The 18,325-nt window shown below is 42.0% G+C and overlaps 1 protein-coding gene and 1 long non-coding RNA gene across 2 annotated transcripts in view; one reads left to right on the top strand and one right to left on the bottom strand.

Annotated features, from left to right (window-relative positions):
- CPA6 (carboxypeptidase A6) overlaps positions 1 to 18,325 on the top strand; it is a 309,307-nt gene that overhangs the window by 135,718 nt on the left and 155,264 nt on the right. Inside the window, exon 2 of the mRNA XM_004011724.6 lies at positions 3,043 to 3,118. Coding sequence (XP_004011773.2) covers positions 3,043 to 3,118 — 76 coding nt within the window. The remainder of the gene's footprint in view (positions 1 to 3,042; positions 3,119 to 18,325) is intronic.
- Positions 1 to 18,325, bottom strand: part of LOC114116371 (uncharacterized) — a 183,933-nt gene that overhangs the window by 12,879 nt on the left and 152,729 nt on the right. The window lies entirely within an intron of this gene.

The following is an 18,325-nucleotide window of genomic DNA, read 5'->3' as shown; positions in this document are numbered from 1 at the left end:
AGCCCACCAGGCTCCTCTGTCCATGGGATTCTCCAGGCAAGAAACTGGAGTGGGTGGCCCTGCTGTCCTCCAGGGGATCTGCCCGACCAGGGATCGAACCTGTGTCTCTTATGTCTCCTGCATACTTGACTTCCTGAAACTTTCCTGTTTGCGGTCCTGAATTTTTGTTTTGCTGGTTTTGTTTAGTTGCTAAGTCATGTCTGAGTCTTTGTAACCCCATGGATTGCAGCACACACAGGCTCTCCTGCCCTTCACTATCTCCCAGAGTTTGCTCAAATTCATGTCCATTGAATTGGTGATGCTATCTAACCATCTCATCCCCTGCCGCTCCCTTCTTTTTTTACCTTCGGTCTTTCCCAGCATGAGAGTCTTTTCCAATGAGAAGCTCTTTGTCAGATGGCCAGAGTATTGGAACTTCAGCTTCAGCATCCGTCCTTCCAGTGAATATTCAGGGTTGATTTCCTTTAGGATTGATCTTGCAGTCCAAGAATTATTGTTTACCACTTCGAAAAGGACTAGCTAACGGATCTAGGGAGAATAAGCTTTCTGTTTGGTAAAAACAAACGGGGCACTTGGGTGGCACTTGTCTTACATGCTGAATAAAAAGCTGTTGGGTTTTGGTTACTGGCTAGTTACCGATATAATTTATGAGCTTACAAAAAAGTATGACATTTCATGGACTTTGCGAAATCGCTTTCCTTATTCTCTGTTCTTTGATAAGTAATCAAATGGTAATAAACACATTTCTCAAGTCACACCTGAAAATTTCTACAAGCTGAGATGAAGTGGACTTCTTGTGATAAAAATGATAAAACTGGGTTTGAACAATCACTTTCAGGGTTAATAATCCCAGGGGTGGTCCCCTTTTATTCTGTACTCACAGGGAAGGAACCAATTGCCAGGTTGAATTATCCATCATCTTAAAAAAAAACTTCCCATGGCTGTAAAACAGCTACAGATTGCTTTCTTTGCACTCTTGAGAAGCTGACAGGACCCCAGATGGAGGTGTTTTTCAGCAACCTCTCAAGCGATTCATCCCTCAAAAAACAACCATATCATCCATTGGAGTTGTTCTTTGCCAAGAATTATGTTGGGTCAGGTGGGAGGGGCCAGGATATGATGAACCCAGAAAACACAAAGCTCAGAGAAATGTGTAATAGAAATGAAAAAAAAAAAAAAAGAATGAAAGAAGAGGTGTAATTGCATTTAAATTCTGAAGGTCATATTTGAAGTTTTTTGTTTTTTTTAACAGTGATTTTTTTTTTTCCTTTCCTTCTACTTTTTTATTCTTTCCAGGAAAATGGACTTTATGACACAGGTAGCAAAAGGTTGTTTTGTGTGATGTTTTTGAGGAATACAAAAGCCAAAGCTACAAAGCCATATTGAGTAGCAGTGTGTACAACATATTAAATTATCACTCAGCAAGCCAGGGGTCTTTTAACTCACAGGCCTAAGGAAGGTATAACAGGGTCATTTGAAAGCATAAAGCAAAAATTATGGGAAATGGACACACAGCCTTAAAGAATGACTGTCCAACAAATCCAAAGTCTCCCTTGGGCTCTTATGTCCTCCATATTAATCTTAACCTAGTCTTTGAGACTGCAAGTCATCTAAGTGGTAAAGCCATGGAAAAGCTCATACATTCCGTCCTTATTCTGGTACAACTTTGAGGCTGAAGAGAGAAGCTGAGGCTGAACTGCTAGAGCTTTTGTTTTGTGCTTTGTATATGTGGTATTGATAACATTCTGTTTTGTCTGCAGTCACTGTAAAATGCCATTGAAGATGATGGAAAATACCCATTCCTCTTACACTTCATTTTTCCTTACATTTCCTCTAGAAGCCAATTATTCTCAATGATCTCCTTTATACCAATCTGCTAATAAATATTTAATAAGTTTCTACTCCTTGAAAAACTCATTGAACAGTTGTGGGGTTTTTTACTATGATAAATAATTTTCTTATTGAAACGTAGTTGATTTACAGGGTGTTAGTTTCAGGTGTACAGCACAGTCATTCAGTTATACATGTATAGTTGTGATTATTATATACTAGAGTTGTGCTTCTCAAGCTCATCATGACAAAATTAGAAAGTGATAATACGTGTCTGGCACACCTGGGGGAAAAGTACCACTACAGAGAGCTCTCTGGTGGAAAGCATGACACCTCTAGTCTTTTTAGGCAATTCAGAATCTGTGTAGACTGTTCAGATGTAATTTTAACTGTGGAAAATTTTTAATGGCTGTAAAAATTGATTTTAAGTTTTTATCACTTTCAAAATGTTACATAACCATAGAGGAAAATAATATGAAAAATAAAATATATATATACATATATATATATAACTGAATGACAGCTGTACACCAGAAACCAACATAACATTGTAAATCAACTATACTTCAATAAAAATAAATTTTAAAAATAAAAATTAAATAACAAAAATTTTATAGCCATCGGGATTTAATGGCCACAAACAATGAGGGCAGGGGGTTTCCTCCAATTTGGTCTCACATACCAGTTGGTAAGCTGTATACTCGAGAAATAAGATGTCCCTTAGAGATGGGCCTATCTTTATGTTCTCAAGGTGGGAAGAATCCAAACCAGAAATGTTCCACTGTGTATGGATGTCATGGGTCCTCTTATCAAAAGTCACATTCCTTTTCAGCATAAAGTTAAAAATTTTAAGTAGGCTTTTTTGCTTTTTTTTTCCTGTTACCGGGAATTTTCCTTCTGAGTGTCTGCTCTGAGATATCATGGAAGTTCTTGTCCTGTGGCCACTGTTACTGTTTTTTTGATCTTTCTCTGCTTGAGTGTGAATTTGTAATCTTTAAAAACTGATGAAAAAAAAATAAATAGTTTCAAGACAAAGGGGAAAAAACGATCAAAACTATCATAGCGTACCAAGAATGCAATAAAATTCCTATAGGCCAGTCTAAAATTTTGCTGTTTTTTCTAAATGCAAAGGCAGTTTTAAAAAAAATATAGAAATGGCTGCATCTTTATTTTTGAAGGGTATACCTTACCATTTTTTTCCCTTTATTATAGCGATAAGGTGATAAGACTTACTCCCAATACAGAAGAGGAAGCGTTTGTACTGAAGAAAATATGCCACCAGCTGAAGGTAAGCAAGTGTCCACTCCCTTGTCATTATGCTCATATGTGTTTACAAGGCTTTGCTGACTGAGGTTGAATCACTGGACTTCAATAGCCATGGGAAGAAAATGCTAAGAGATAACCTGGAAGTGCCTTGAACGTATAGTTAAGGTTACTCCAAATTGTATATATCTGACCAGTTTTCTATTTACCAGTCTATTTTCCATCTCCCTTAGTAGATAGAATGTAAGCTTCATGAGAGAGCTTGTCTATTTTTGTTTGTTTCTTTGTTCTCAAAGAGTGTCTTGAACATTAGAAGCTCAGTAAGGTTTTCTTAACGAATGAGTGAATTTAGTTAGTAATTTTCCAGAGCTTCACTTCTCCTCCTTGAAATCTTCCTGCTGATCATCTAGACACTTTCCTTCTAATTAAAACTTCAAGCAGACATGAGCGGAGGAAAATAAGCTAGAAACTCAAGTTAATTAATTTTGCTATGTTTCAGTGAGTCTGATAAGAGGATTCTGTTGGCAAAGGTTGAATGACTTTGATTGTTCAATCTTTGATGAATTCTATGGATTTTAGAGTTAGAGGATTTCTCATCTCCCTATTACTATATATAATTGAGTGTTAACTTTAGCTAAAAGGTTATGATGAGAAATGGGGTTGACGGTCTCTTTTCCGTGCCTACCAAACACAGAAGCATCCCATAAAGTTTGTGGTGCTCTAGCTTCATTTTAATGGAAAGCAAAGCAGATTTACCAGGGGGGGCTCATTAACCCCAGTGTGGGATAGACAAACAAGTGTCCTAGGACTGGCATACATTTCTACCTGGAGATGGTGTTAGGGGGATGACAGAGGAAGGATAGATTCGTTAGCTTCCGGAGATATGTATATTTATCAGACTTTTGGTCTTTTATTGTTGGTTTGATGTTTCTCTTTGCCATCTCCCCTTCAGATACTGACTTTATTTGCAAAGGAAGTTTATTTGAACTTTTATTGATTGCTTGCTTCCTCCTCCTCCATGGTCCCTACACAGGCAGTGCCAATTTAAGTTGGGGTCTTATGACAGGGGCTCATGAATGAGGATGCAGGAGTTTATTCCAAACTCTGGTGATTTTCTCCAATACCAGCGAGGTTGAGCTTGCCAGGCATTTCCTAAATCTCCTCTCCCCTTCAAAGGAATCTCTGATTCTAGGAACTGACATTGAGCTACCTCTGGTCACATATGATCATCAACCCCATTATAGATTTTTTAGCAGCAATACCTGAACACTCTCTGAACAGTACCCCAGGGACTCAAAAGTTGCAGTGAAACAAAGCAAGCTTCAAGTAGAAGCTTCTGTCTCCATTGATGTTGTGTGGTAGACATATCACTGGAAAAGAGCCCCCTTTACATCTTAGTGTGCAGTATTTCAGAGAACAAATATTCTGAACCAAAAATTGTTCATCAAAGGACTTTCCCCCCATTTTGTGAATATGTTTACCTGGTAGGCCTTATAGAGTTATAAAAATGAAATTGCATAGTTCTATATGTGATAATCACTTACCATTATCAAAAGCAATAACATTATATCAGTGGGGACTGTGGGAATTCCTTATAAACTCCTCAGTCATTGTAGATGAAACCAAAAGATGCTAAGCGTAGACAAGAGGGTAGACCCTGATAACAGCACATTTACGTCGTGACTTTTGGTACTTAAGAAAAACACAAAATCGTATACAGAAAAAAACGTTCCTGTATATTGTTTTCATTAGGTCCTTAAGGAATAAACCAGGGAAGGAAATGATTTGGATGTGAAGGGGCTTAGAAGACAACTGAGAGAAGGGGAAGGGACTGGTGAGGAAAGAGGGGAGCAGAGTGAAGGGGAGGGAGTTGGAGTTAATATTTCAAGTGTTGATGATACTCTGAGTCCACATCACAATTACATCCAGCCCCTCATGGTCACCATGTGATGGTCATAGTGCTAAGTGCTTTCCAGAATTGCTTCAATTCAGCAACACAATGAATTGGGCATTGTTATTACTGCTGTGTTATGACCAACCTAGATAGCATATTAAAAAGCAGAGACATTACTTGGCCAACAAAGGCCTGTCTAGTCAAAGCTATGGTTTTTCCAGTGGTCATGTATGGATGTGAGAGTTGGACCATAAAGAAGCCTGAGCACTGAAGAATTGGTGCTTTTGAACTGTGTGTTGGAGAAGACTCTTGAGAGTCCCTTGGACTGCAAGGAGATCCAACCAGTCAATCCTGAGCGGTTTAAAGGAAATCAATCTTGAATATTCATTGAAAGAGCTGATGATGAAGCTGAAGCTCCAATACTTTGGCCACCTGATGCGAAGAACTGACTCACTGGAAAAGACCCTGATGCTGGGAGAGATTAGAAGGAGAAGGGGATGACAGAGGATGAGATGGTTGGATGGCATCACTAACTCGATGGACACGGGTTTGAGCAGGCTCCAGGAGTTGGTGATGGACATGAAAGCCTGGCGTGCTGCAGTCCATGGGGTCGCAAAGAGTCGGAATGACTGAGCAACTGAAATGGACAGACAGAGAAACGGGGAGAGACAGACAGAGGTTGAGGAACTTGCCCAGGTCACAGTGCAGAACTGGAGTACACATCTAGGCAGTGCTGAACCTTCTAGAGCCCAGGTCAGCCCACCTCCTGACTCTGGTCTATGTTCTCTGGTTCTAGTCACAGTGGAGAGGATTAAAGCTGAGTCTGCAGGGCGGTGGAGCCTGGTCTCAGAATGTGATCAATATCATGCTCTTACCTACTGTATTCCTTGAGTCGGGGGGTCACCAAGACCACCTCCAGTTTCAGTGATTGCTGGAGGACTCTTACAGCTCAGCCTATAAATTGTTTTATTGGGCTGAAGTTTGAGGCCCGGAGCTTAAATAAATTTCTATCCAAAAGTGTCATGTTAACTTGATGTAGTTTTTAAATTCATGTGATTTCATCCCGTGATCCTCTCGCACTGCTGAAAATGGCAATTCTGGCCAGGCAGAGAAAGCAGCCTGCAGAGAAGAAAGAATGTGACAGTCTGCCCTCCGATGCCCTGTGGAGCTGGCAGGACAGAATTGGGGCCATTGTTAACAGCTCTTCAGCGCACCCTGTGCACTGCCTCCATGGAGAGAGAGGGAGGAGAGTTTGCCAGAGGCTTTCAGTTGCCTTCTTTCCCTGCGGCATAGTGTGCCAGGCAGAATCCTAAGGTGGCCCCACAACTTCTACCCCATGGTGTACACATCCTGCATAATCCCTCCTCTGAGTGTGTGTGTGTGGAGAGGCGCAGGGGAAGGGGGGCTGTCAGTATGACAAGATAGTCATTTTCTTGATATATAATGTAATGCGGCCGAAGGGAGAGTACCAGGGTGGGCCTGACCTAATCAGGCAAGCCTCTTAAAAGCAGAGTGTTTTCCCCAGCTGTTCACAGACGAAGAAGTCAGAGAAGTGCTCCCACTGGCCTAGAAGCAAGCTGCTGTGTTGTGAACCGCACACGGGAGCCATGTGATAAGGAGAGTGGCCACTAGGGTATAAGAGCCATCCCCAGTGATAGGCAGCAAGGTGATGGAGATGTCAGTCCTTCAAGCATTAAGAATTCTGCCACAAGCATACAAGCTTGGGAAACGACCCTGAGGTCCAGATGAAATTCCAGCCCAGCTTGTACCTTGATCTTTGCTTGGTGAAATCTTGAAGAAAAAAATCCAGCCAGCTGCATCTGGACTTCCAACCTATAGAATTGTAAGATGATAAATGGGGATTGCTTTAAGCTGAGCTTGTGGTCATTTGTTCTGCAGCAATAGAAACGAATGAGCGCAGTAAGATAACATTTCTATATCTTGGGCTTTGATGGCTCTTGGTTTAACAGCATATGTAAATGCTTTAGGACTTCCAAGGTAGTAATAGTGGTACAGAACCCACCTGCCAATGCAGGAGATGTTAAGAGATGCAAGTTCAATCCCTGAGTCAGGAAGATCCCCTAGAGGAGGGCATGGCAACCCCCTCCAGTATCCTTGCCTGAGAAATCCCATGGACAGAAGAGCCTGGTAGGCTACGGTTCATAGGGTTGTGCAGAGTCAGACACAACTGAAGTGACTTAGCACATGCACACAGGAATGCTCCAAGTTACTTTTTCTGTTTTCACTGGCTGTAACCAAGCCTTTATGGAAAAATGAAAAACAATTGGAATATGTGCTTAGGCTAAATTCACAGTGCCTTATTTGAAACCTGAACAAATGCAAAGTGTGTGTGCAACGCTGAATGGAATCTGAGAAGGTACTGTCAGAGCATAGCTAATTAGACAGAGAACTGCTGTTACAAAGCTGGTTACTTTCCTAATTAAATTTCATGGTTTCGCTGAAGACTTAAAACAAGAAAGTTAAACAGAAAACCATGCCTCCAGAGAACTGGATTGAGAAAGCACTAACCAATTAAATTGTTAATTAAGAGCATAACCATGATTTAAATAAAATTATGATGGAAAGGGGACAGTTTGCAGGTGAGTAAAATTAAAGTCTGAACACCATGTTCTGCCTACATTTCTTCGCAAATTCGTTGTGCTCTGAAGAAACAAAAATGGCTTTATGTAACATCACAGACAAAGTTCCTCTAAGAGAATTGACACAGCCTTGGTGAAAGAGAAACTAATGATATTTGTTTCCAATTTTCTCTTCAGAGATCTGTAGGATAAAAACACTGTCCTGTGTCCGAAAGTTTATCCATATCCTCAAAAATATTAGTTTTCTTGGAATCTTTGAGCGACACATCTAGAGTCATAAATTCCCATGGGGAAAAAGCTGCACTTCATATGAGGCAGGCTCTATCCTTTCTCTCTGCTTAGTTGTGAATTTGGCTGCTTCCTTGCCCAGGTGTGACCTCCCTCCTCAGTACTGTGCTCTAGTTGACTGCTCTCTTCTTTTAATCCTTCTTGGTACCCTCCCAAGTCATGCAGCTGGACCCACAGGAGTCCAGAACACCTGTGGTCTCTAGGAGCTCACAAGTTTCAAACATCCAACTGGAAAGTTTAATGGATTAGGAAACTTGTAAGGAAGAAGATAAATTATAGAATTCTTACTGCAGGAGTTACTTGTTCTGAGTTTCATTAGGAACTGATTGTGCCATTAGAGGATCTCTTAAGCATTGCTATGAGAGACGGAATTCTAAGATGAGCTTTAAGATTTTTAGCCCTGGTATATACACACCTTCTCCCAGCTATTCCATCAAACGCTAATCTAGGCACTGCTTTTAAAGGATTTTGCAAATCTAAGTAGGGTACCAAGTCAGTTGATCTTAAAGTAGAGAGATTGCTCAGGTGGGCCTGACCTAATCAGGTGAACACTTTAAAAACAGAGTGCTTTCCCCCACATGATTGCAAAAAGAGGAAATCAGAAAGATTCCTGCTGGCCTGGAGGAAATCAAACATCTAGGCTGAGAGCTGCCACATAGCAAGAAACTGCAGGAGGTCTCTAGTTTTTGACAGTTGACTAGAAGGAAAACAGGGACCTCAGTCCTACAACCACAATGAAGTAAATTTTACCATCACCGGTGAGAATGTAAGAGGATCCTGAGCCCCAGATGAGACTGCATTTTAAGCTGGCACCTTAATTGCAGCCCTGTCACACCCTAAGCAGAAAACCAAGCCACTTCTGACCTACAGAAACGGTAAGGTAAAAAACTGCACCACTAAATTTATGGTAACTTAGCAATAAAAATCTAATAGAATAACCTCAAACAGCCAGTGACTCAGTAAGTTAGCTGATGATACACACAAGCATTTTGAATGATATTGAAAGATAAATGTGAAGAAGAGACCAAAACTTTAATCTGTCATAATGTTTGGGGCAGGAAATAACATTTACATTTTTCTGTTAAAGGCTTTGTAAAATAATGAAGCAACTTTGCTTTTGCTTTCTCTGGCATGATTTTTGAAAGAAAGCTTCTTATAATCCAGGCAAGATGTTCAAATGCAGTTATGGACTACATTTCAGGAATACAAATATCAGAGGTGGTATGCAGTTTTTTCCTCCCTTTGTGTGACTATTGATAATTAGTAAACTCAATAACAGAAACATTAAGAGAAATAATACAATCTGTGGGAAAGACAGGAATACATCGGAAACATTCTTTCAAAAGTTAAAAAAAAAATCCTACAGTATTTTTATTCTGATTACCCTGATCCTTCATTTAATTTACTCAAGTTGACAACATGACCATGGACTAATGCCACTGTATTTTTTAAATTTATTTTTAATTGGATGACATTTGCTTTACAATGTGTTGGTTTCTGTTGTACAACAACGTGAATCAGTCATAAGTGTGTGTGTGTGTGTGTGTGTGTGTGTATCCCCTCTCTCCTGAACCTCCTTCCTGCCCCACCCCCATCCCACCTCTCTAGGTTGTCACAAAGCACTGGGTTGAGCTCCCTGTGTTATGGAGTAACTTTCCACTAGTTATCTATATTACACATGGTAATGTGTATGTTTCAAAGCTACTCTCTCAGTTGAACCCACCCTTTCCTTCCCCCCCTGTGACTACAAGTCTGTTCTCTATGTCCGCATCTCTATTGCTGCCCTGCAAATAGGTTCATAAATACCATTTTTCTAGATTCCATATAAATGCAGTAATATATGATATTTGTTTTTTCTTTCTGACTTACTTTACTGGGTATAACAGGCTCTAGGTTCATCCAACTCAGTTCAACTGACTCAAATTCATTACTTTTTATGGCTGAGTAATATTCTATTGTATATATATACCATATCTTCTTTATCCATTCATCCACTGATGGACATCTGGGTAGTTCCCACATCCTAGCTATTTTAAATAGTGCTTCAATGAACATTGGAGCACATGTATCTTTTTCAGTTCTGTTTTCCTCAAGGTATAGGCCCAGTAGTGGGATTGCTGAGTCATATCGGAGAAGGCAATGGCAACCCACTCCAGTACTCTTGCCTGGAAAATCCCATGGACGGAGGAGCCTGATGGGCTGCAGTCCATGGGGTGGCTAAGAGTCAGATACAACTGAGCATCTTCATTTTCACTTTTCACTTTCATGCACTGGAGAAGTAAATGGCAACTCACTCCAGTGATCTTGCCTGGAGAATCCCAGGGACGGGGGAGCCTCATGGGCTGCCATATATGGGGTCACACAGAGTCGGACATGACTGAAGCAACTTAGCAGCAGCAGCATGATAGTTTTATTCCTAGTTTTTAAAGGAATCTCCATACTGTTCTCCATAGTGGGTGTATCGATTTACATTCCCACCAACAGTGCAAGTGGATTTAGCTTTCTCCACATCCTCTCCAGGGCTTATTCTTTGTAGATTTTTTGATGATGGCCATTCTGTCTGGTGTGAGGCGATACCTCATTGTAGTTTTGATTTGCATTTTTCTAACAATGAGTGATGTTGAGCATCTTTTCATGTGTTTATTGACCATCTCTAAGTCTTCTTTGGAGAAATTTCTGTTTAGGTCTTTTGTCTCTTTTTTGATTGGGTTGTTTTTCTGATATTGAACTGCATGAATAGCTTGTATATTTTGGAGATTAGTACTTTATCACTTGCTTCATTTGCAATTATTTTCTCCCTTTCTGAACATCATCTTTTCATCTTGTTTGCAGTTTCCTTTGCTCTGCAAAAGCTTTTAAGTTTAATTAAGTTCCATTTGTTAATTTTTATTTTTATTTCCCTTACTTTAGAAGGTGGAATACCACTGTACTTTAAGTTTACCATGTTTCTTTTCTGTTTGTAAGACTTCTTAGTTTTGATCTTTAAACAACCTGTTCTGAGATGAGTTTTTAAACTTTAAAAGTAGTTGCTGTTATTGGATGATAGTAATTGTCATTCCTGAAGTGCTTGAAACTGGACAGTTTGAGAGGCCAGATCCAGCGCAGTCCCCCATAGAAGGTAATCTCCCCTGGGCTCATTCATCTACCTACCATCACTCTCATGGCTAGGAACTGGCTGTGGGCTGGAATGACAGGACATCTGGACCATGTGTCTCTTACGTCTAGGTAGCTAGTGCAGGTGTCATGGAGATCTGAAAGCAAACTTACAAATCTTCTTAAACCCAAGTTCAAAACTCAGGACTTCTTCCACATTCCATCAGCCAAAGGAAGTCAAACGGCCAACCCAGACTCAAGGTACAACAGACTCCAGTTCTTGATTAGATGATTGCAAGGTGTGAACTGTGGGCTTTCAGGTGGAGCTAGTGGTAAAGAACCTGTCTGCCAGTGCAGGAGACATATGAGACTCAGGTCCGATCCCTGGGTTGGGAAGATTCCCTGGAGAAAGGGAACGGCAACCCACTCTAGTATTCTTGGCTGGAGAATCCCATGGACAGAGGAGCCTGGTGGGTTACAGTTCATGGGATCACGAAGAGGTGGACGTGACTGAAGTGACTTTGCATGCAAGTGTACATGCAAGGTGTGAATACAGACATGAGGAAAATGTGTGGTCATTTTTATAAGCAACCTCAAAGCCCACACAGACACATCCTTTCCAGTCTGCACCGACTATGAAGTGAGAGATGACAGCACCTTGTCTGTAGTCTCGCTGCCACTACCTTGATCCTGGCCTTATGGTCTCTAGCCTGGTTTGCACTCATCTCCCAAACTGCCTTCCCATCACTCACATATGCCTTCTATTTGTTCCTCATAGTGTAGGCAAGGTGATCTTTCTGAAGTGAAAACTGACCACGTCATTAAAGCTTTTGAGGTGTCCCCATTGTCAAAACTGGAAAAGACCCTGTTTCTGGGAAAGATTGAGGGCAGGAGGAGAACAGGGTGACAGAGGATGAGATGGTTAGACGGCATCACCGACTCAGTGGACATGATTCTGAGCAAACTCTGGGAGATGGTGAGGGACGGGGAAGCCTGGCATGCTGCAGTTCATGGGGTCGCAAAGAGTCAGACACAACTGAGTGACTGAACAACAACTCATTGTCAGTAGCAGTATTTCTAGTCCAGGCTGTACACTGAGTCTTCTTGGAAGCTGGTATCTGGCCCCCTCAGATTCAATTCTGATAACCAAGGCTCAAATTCCAGATAAACCTTGGTTATTATAGCGTATTGAAAGGCTCCTTAGGTGCCTTCACAGGTGGTAAGGAGAATCAAGCACTGGCAAAGGGTATAAACTTCAAACTCTTTGGCATGACACACAGATTCCTTGAAAACCGCGCCCGGCCTGCCTCTTAAGCTTTTCTCATCATCCATTTTGTCCTTGGCTCAGTGCTCAGAACCCTGGCTGTACTGACCTCACTGTCATTTCTCTCCGAGGGGCCTTTTCTAAGCTATTCCTCTTATCTGGAATGCTCTTCTCCTCTTTGCCCTACTCGTAAACATCTCTCACCTTTGAAGATTAGGCGAACACTTAGGGTTCTCCTTGAATTCTGACCCTCTACAGACAGTATATCTGGGCATCTATGTCACTTTGTACTTAACCAACATCTTCCCTCCCCCAATCCATCCCCAGTGGAATGAGTTGCTTCAGTTCAGTTCAGTCACTCAGTCGTGTCCGACTCTTTGTGAGCCCATGAATTGTAGCACGCCAGGACTCCCTGTCCATCACCAACTCCCGGAGTTCACTCAGATTCATGTCCATCGAGTCCATGATGCCATCCAGCCATCTCAGCCTCTGTTGTCCCCTTCTCCTCCTGCCCCCAATCCCCCCCAGCATCAAAATCTTTTCCAATGAGTCAACTCTTCGCATGAGGTGGCCAAAGTACTGGAGTTTCAGCTTTAGTATCATTCCTTCCAAAGAAATCCCAGGGTTGATCTCCTTCAGAATGGACTGGTTGGATCTCCTTGCAGTCCAAAGAGTCTTCTCCAACACCACAGTTCAAAAGCATCAATTCTTTGGCACTCAGCCTTCTTCACAGTCCAACTCTCACATCCATACATGACCACTGGAAAAACCATAGCCTTGACTAGTTGGACCTTAGTCAGCAAAGTAATGTCTCTGCTTTTGAATATGCTATCTAGGTTGGTCATAACTTTTCTTCCAAGGAGTTGCTTACAGATCTGCAATTTAGTAGATTCCTGAATTTCAGTCAGTGCATTTAACTCCTGGGTTGGGAAGATCCTGGTTGGAGAAGAAAATGGCAACCACTCCAGTATTCTTACCTGGAGAATCCCGTGGACAGAGGAGCCTGGCGGGTTACAGTCTGTGGCATCACAGAAGTCAAGCACGACTGAGCATCTAAGCACACACAGACACACAGACACACACACAGAGGCATTGATGGGAAAGTAATAAGTGAGTCCTCCATTGGTGCTAAAGAAGTGCATAGCCAGGCACAAACTGCTAGGAACATGGCCCAGCCAAAACATACAAGAGACCATTGTTCCTTCCAGACCCACCCTTTGGGCTTCACCTTTTTCCTGTCCTTTGTAAATCACCCTTTGTATTTATTCTTATAATTTCACCCCCAAAATAATAAGAATTGAAGGGCGTGATTTTTACTTCATCAAATGTGAATCTATTTCTGCTTTTAAAGGACATGAACATGGGATCAAGTATGTGGGAATAGATGAAGTTCCTTTTTAAGGGCAGAGATGAAGCTTCTTAGTGACTGAGAGGTTTCTGACCAAATGTATAGACTACACTTTGGTGCCATTTCCTAGACCCATGGACTTACAATAGCCTATTCATCAGCCACAGTTACAAAGACTTTGCTTGGTTTTAGAAGTTTCCTGTTTTCTAGTATATTTTTTTCTCTAGTTACATAAATGTGGAGTGATTTCCCCTGCCTTACATGGTTTTAGAGATCATTTTTGGTAAGAAAGATGGAACCTCATTTTAAAGAAATAGGCGCCAGCATATAAATGAGTACCAGTGACTCAAAGGGGTGGACCATCACCATCCAAACACATGTATTAAATATTTAACCATGTGAGGTCTTATACAGGTCAGTTGGGGAAAGCAGTTAACTTGGTGATGAATGAGAGTATCACCCTTGGAGACAGACTTCCTGGGTTCATATCTAGGCTCTTTCATGTTGTACGTGTGCATGCTAAGTTGTGTCCGACTCTGTGACCCCCATGGACTGTAGCCCACCTGGCTCCTCTGTCCATGAGATTTTCCAGACAAGAATACTGGAGTAGGTTGCCATTTCCTTCTCCAAGGGATCTTCCCACCCCAGGGATTGAACCAATGTCTCCTGCATCAGCAGACAGATTCTTTACCACTGAGCCATCTGGGAAGCCCTTTCATGTTGTATGTGTCAGCAAATTACCTGATTTATCTGTGCCCCTACTTCCTAACCTGTAATGTAGGAAAATTTAGAAAGAGCTGATTATTCACACACTTGGGTTACCCTATAGCTGGTACATATATTAATATATCTGTATGTACTTTGGCCACCTCATGTGAAGAGTTGACTCATTGGAAAAGACTATGATGCTGGGAGGGATTGGGGGCAGGAGAAGAAGGGGACAACAGAGGATGAGATGGCTGGATGGTATCACTGACTCGATGGACGGGAGTCTGGGTGAACTCCGGGAGTTAGTGATGGACAGGGAGGCCTGGCACGCTGCGATTCATGGGGTCACAAATAGTCAGACACGACTGAGTGACTGAACTGAACTGATACTGCAGTTATTTTTGGCATGCTGTGTCTCCCTCAGTAGACTGAAAACCTTCTGAGAGCAGAGAGTACTTGCCATTCTTCTTTGGGTCTGACACTCCCTAGTACTTGGCTGTAATAAACACTCAACAAACCTTGCAGGAATAAACAGATGTCATTTGCCGGGAGCCAGCATGAGGAATCCCGCCCGTGGCAAAGGTCATGAGGAAGGAAGCCTGACAAAATGCAAAGGTGGGCGGGGATCAGGCTTCAGGGGTTCCCCCTGGAATTTTCTGAGCATCTAACCCCCAAATCAGAGTCTGCCTGCTTTACTATATTACGCTTTTCACCTACTCTTCTGACATTAACAGGAGGCTATCCCCCCACCACCTTTTTTTAGGGAAAAGTTAATTTAGAGCTTTTAGATAATAAGTCTCCTGGGCATAATAAGAGTGTTTCAATCCAAAAACCCCTCTGATGGCTCTCTAACTTGCCTTACCCAGACTTTTACAACTACGCATGTGATTGTTTACAGCCCCCCACCTGTGAGAGGCACGGGAAGCCTAAAACATAAAGCCTTTCAAAGAGTTAAAAGTTATTAGAGTAGTGCTGGTGTAGGATTTCATTATTGGGCCAACGCTTGTTGCTAAGTTCCCATATCTCTTATCCACTGTACACCTGGGAGCACATTTGTTAACATAGTCAGAATGTAAGAAAAAAACAAATGTAGCCTTGAAACTAACCACATCAGACTTTTGAGCTAATTGGTTCTTTCTTCATTGTAACTTACTGCACCTTTGCTTCGTGAAAATGTAACTTTGTCTGATACTTTCTGAGGCTGACATAGATTAGAAATATAAAGAAAAAACACTTCAAGGGAAAATAAGTTTTCTGGTTGAACAGCCTTTATCAAAAGAGGGTCTTAAAATGTTTGACAGGCCTCCAAAGCCAGAAGATAATGGACACAACATCGTTTGTGGGAAAGGTATAAAAGTCCTTTTAAAAAATAAAGTTATTGGGGCCTCACTCACCAAAGCAGCTTGGTCACCCCGTGTCTTCTTTACTCTATTTTCTGGCTGAATTCCCATCTGGGGCATGGAGGCTCGCCATGTCTACTTACTTGCCCTGGCTTCTAAGACCCACGCGAGAGGGAGCCCAAGGTGGGACACCCTCCACTATTCAAACCGGCGCCGGTGGCCTAACGTAGATGGTGCAAACCTCTTGTCTCGAGGTTTTATTAGTTCTCCACGTAAACCAAGTTATTCAGCCTCTTTTCTCCACTAATTTTCCTACTACACTATTCTTTCCTAATCTAATCTTATATTTCTAATTAAATAAATCTCTTCTCACTGACTCCGTCCACCCTTCGAATTCCCTGGATCCACTGGGGCTGGACTCCGGCAGTCATTCATTCGTCTACTTGCCTATCATCATAATGCAAGCAACTCTAACTTGGATTCTAATCAAGAACATATGTATGACTGAATATATTTTAAACAGGATCCAATAGATGATCATCATAGATCATCTTTTGGATAGAACGATGGGTTAAAGGGAATATCAAGAAACAGGCAAAGGTGTGAGGCAGAGGAAATTATCTGTCTCTTCAAAAGGAAGTTTGATGAAGGAAATAGGATTTCTTTAAAAGCTTGATGTAAGTTTCCTGAGAGAATCATCTTTAAGTTCTGCTACTTTCTGCTAGAGGCTCAGGTCACTTTAGAATTTTGCCTTCTGGTGTTTACTAACTCAATGACTACAATAATGGTAATAGCCAGAAATATTTCAATTTGAAAACCAGATTTCAGGTGTTCTTGGAGTCTATTTGTTCTATTTAATCAAAAGTGTCTGTATCTCTTTAAGGTGCTGACATCCTTGATGAGCTTGATGAACAAATCCATGCCTTTCTTATAACCTAAAAACAGTTATTAGGGATGCCTATGTGGCAGTTCTCTGTGCCCTAAAAAAATTCAGAGCAGCTTCTGCATATTCATCAGCCACCGCCACAAAGACTTGACTCAATTAAAGACATTTCCTGTTTTCTACCATTTTGTTTTCATAGCTGTGTAACTGTGGAGTGATTGAAATTCCCATGGTCCCACAGATACATCTCTTAGATCTTTTCCTGATAATTGCATTTGCTTTGAGGCTATCTGATCATGAGTGTGCTTCTGTTCTCTCACATTTTAGTCACATTTTGAAAGTGGACTGTGATCTGGGTGGAGACTCAGCCTCAGATTTTTAAGAAAGAAGAAAAGAGACAGTCCAGACGGCACAATCATGATCTCACAAGGAGAAGATATTGACCCAGTGCAGGGTCTTGTTTGTTCACCCCCTTAGAGAGAGAACTTTGGGATCATAGGCAAAAGGCATCTCTGTGTTGGTGGACGAGTCTGAGCCTGGCGGTGATCCGATGAGGGAGCAAGCCCTGGGCTCTCAGGAAGGAGTGACTAGATGGGAGGATAAACAACAGAAGGGCAGGATGTGTTCTTCTCTCATTCAACAGTCCCACCCTTCCTTGTCCTAAAACCTCAGTCACCACATCAGGAGCCTGGCTTAGAATAGACAGTCCATTGGTTTAGTCAACAAGATTAGCCAAGGTCCAGTCAGAAACCATACTAATAATTTGAACAGAAAAAAATTATGTAAAGTATTGTGTTGGCCAAAATGTTCATTCTATCAGATGTTATGGGAAAATCCAAAGGAGATTTTTGGCCAACCCAATAGTATTAACTTAGTACAGGATACTAGCCACTAAAGGCATAAGAGAGCAAATACAAGGGCAGAGAGTACTGCGCTTGTGCCCTCTATCCCCTGGGATAGGAAAGAAACAAGGGGACTAGGAACTTGACAGAGTTTTTCACCACCCCCAACCCCAAGGCAGAGATTCTGTCCTCCCTGGAGTCAGTGGCTCACCGACGGGTGGAGAAATAAGCCAGGATACCTGCAGGCCAGAGCTGGTCCAAAGGAAACTGTTAGCTGTAAGGTCCAAAAAACCTGACAGAGTAAGTGCAACTAGGACTCAGATGAGTCAAGTTGGGTGGCTCAGACAGTAAAGAATCTGCCTGCAGTACAGAACTGGCTTCAGTCCTTGGGTTGGGAAGATCCCCTGGAGAAGGCAATGGCAACCCACTCCAGTACTCTTGCCTGGAAAGCCCACGGACAGAGGAGCTTGGCAGGCTGCAGTCCATGGGGTCACAAAGAGTCAGACACAACTGAGCAACATACACACACACACACACACACACACACACACACACACACAACTCACATATGCCACCAAAAGCAGTGACATGGGAGGGAAGAAACCACATGGGAACCAGAAGAGGCTCCTTCCTCTGCTGTATCTCTGCAGCCCTCTCTTGACAAAGCCTACACTGACCAGCCATCAGAGGAGACATGTTTGCAGGGCCCGGCTTGAGTATCACAAAGCAGGACAAAAAGAGGGTGGACTTGCCATTAAAAGATAGTATATTCATAACACAGCACCTTTGCTTTAGCCCCAGAGATATGGTAGTTAACAAGATAAATTAAGTTCCTCATTCTCACTAACCCTATCATCTGAAGAGAAATAGAAGTAAAAAGGTCATGGCAGGGAGTAGCTATTAAAATGCTAGTTACTCAATTGTGTCTGACTCTTTGTGACCCCATGTACTTTAACCCATCAGGCTCCTCTG

The sequence above is a fragment of the Ovis aries genome, chromosome 9, assembly GCF_016772045.2.
Source record: "Ovis aries strain OAR_USU_Benz2616 breed Rambouillet chromosome 9, ARS-UI_Ramb_v3.0, whole genome shotgun sequence".
NCBI classification, from domain to species: Eukaryota; Metazoa; Chordata; class Mammalia; order Artiodactyla; family Bovidae; genus Ovis; species Ovis aries.
This window is presented reverse-complemented; position numbering and strand designations above follow the sequence as displayed.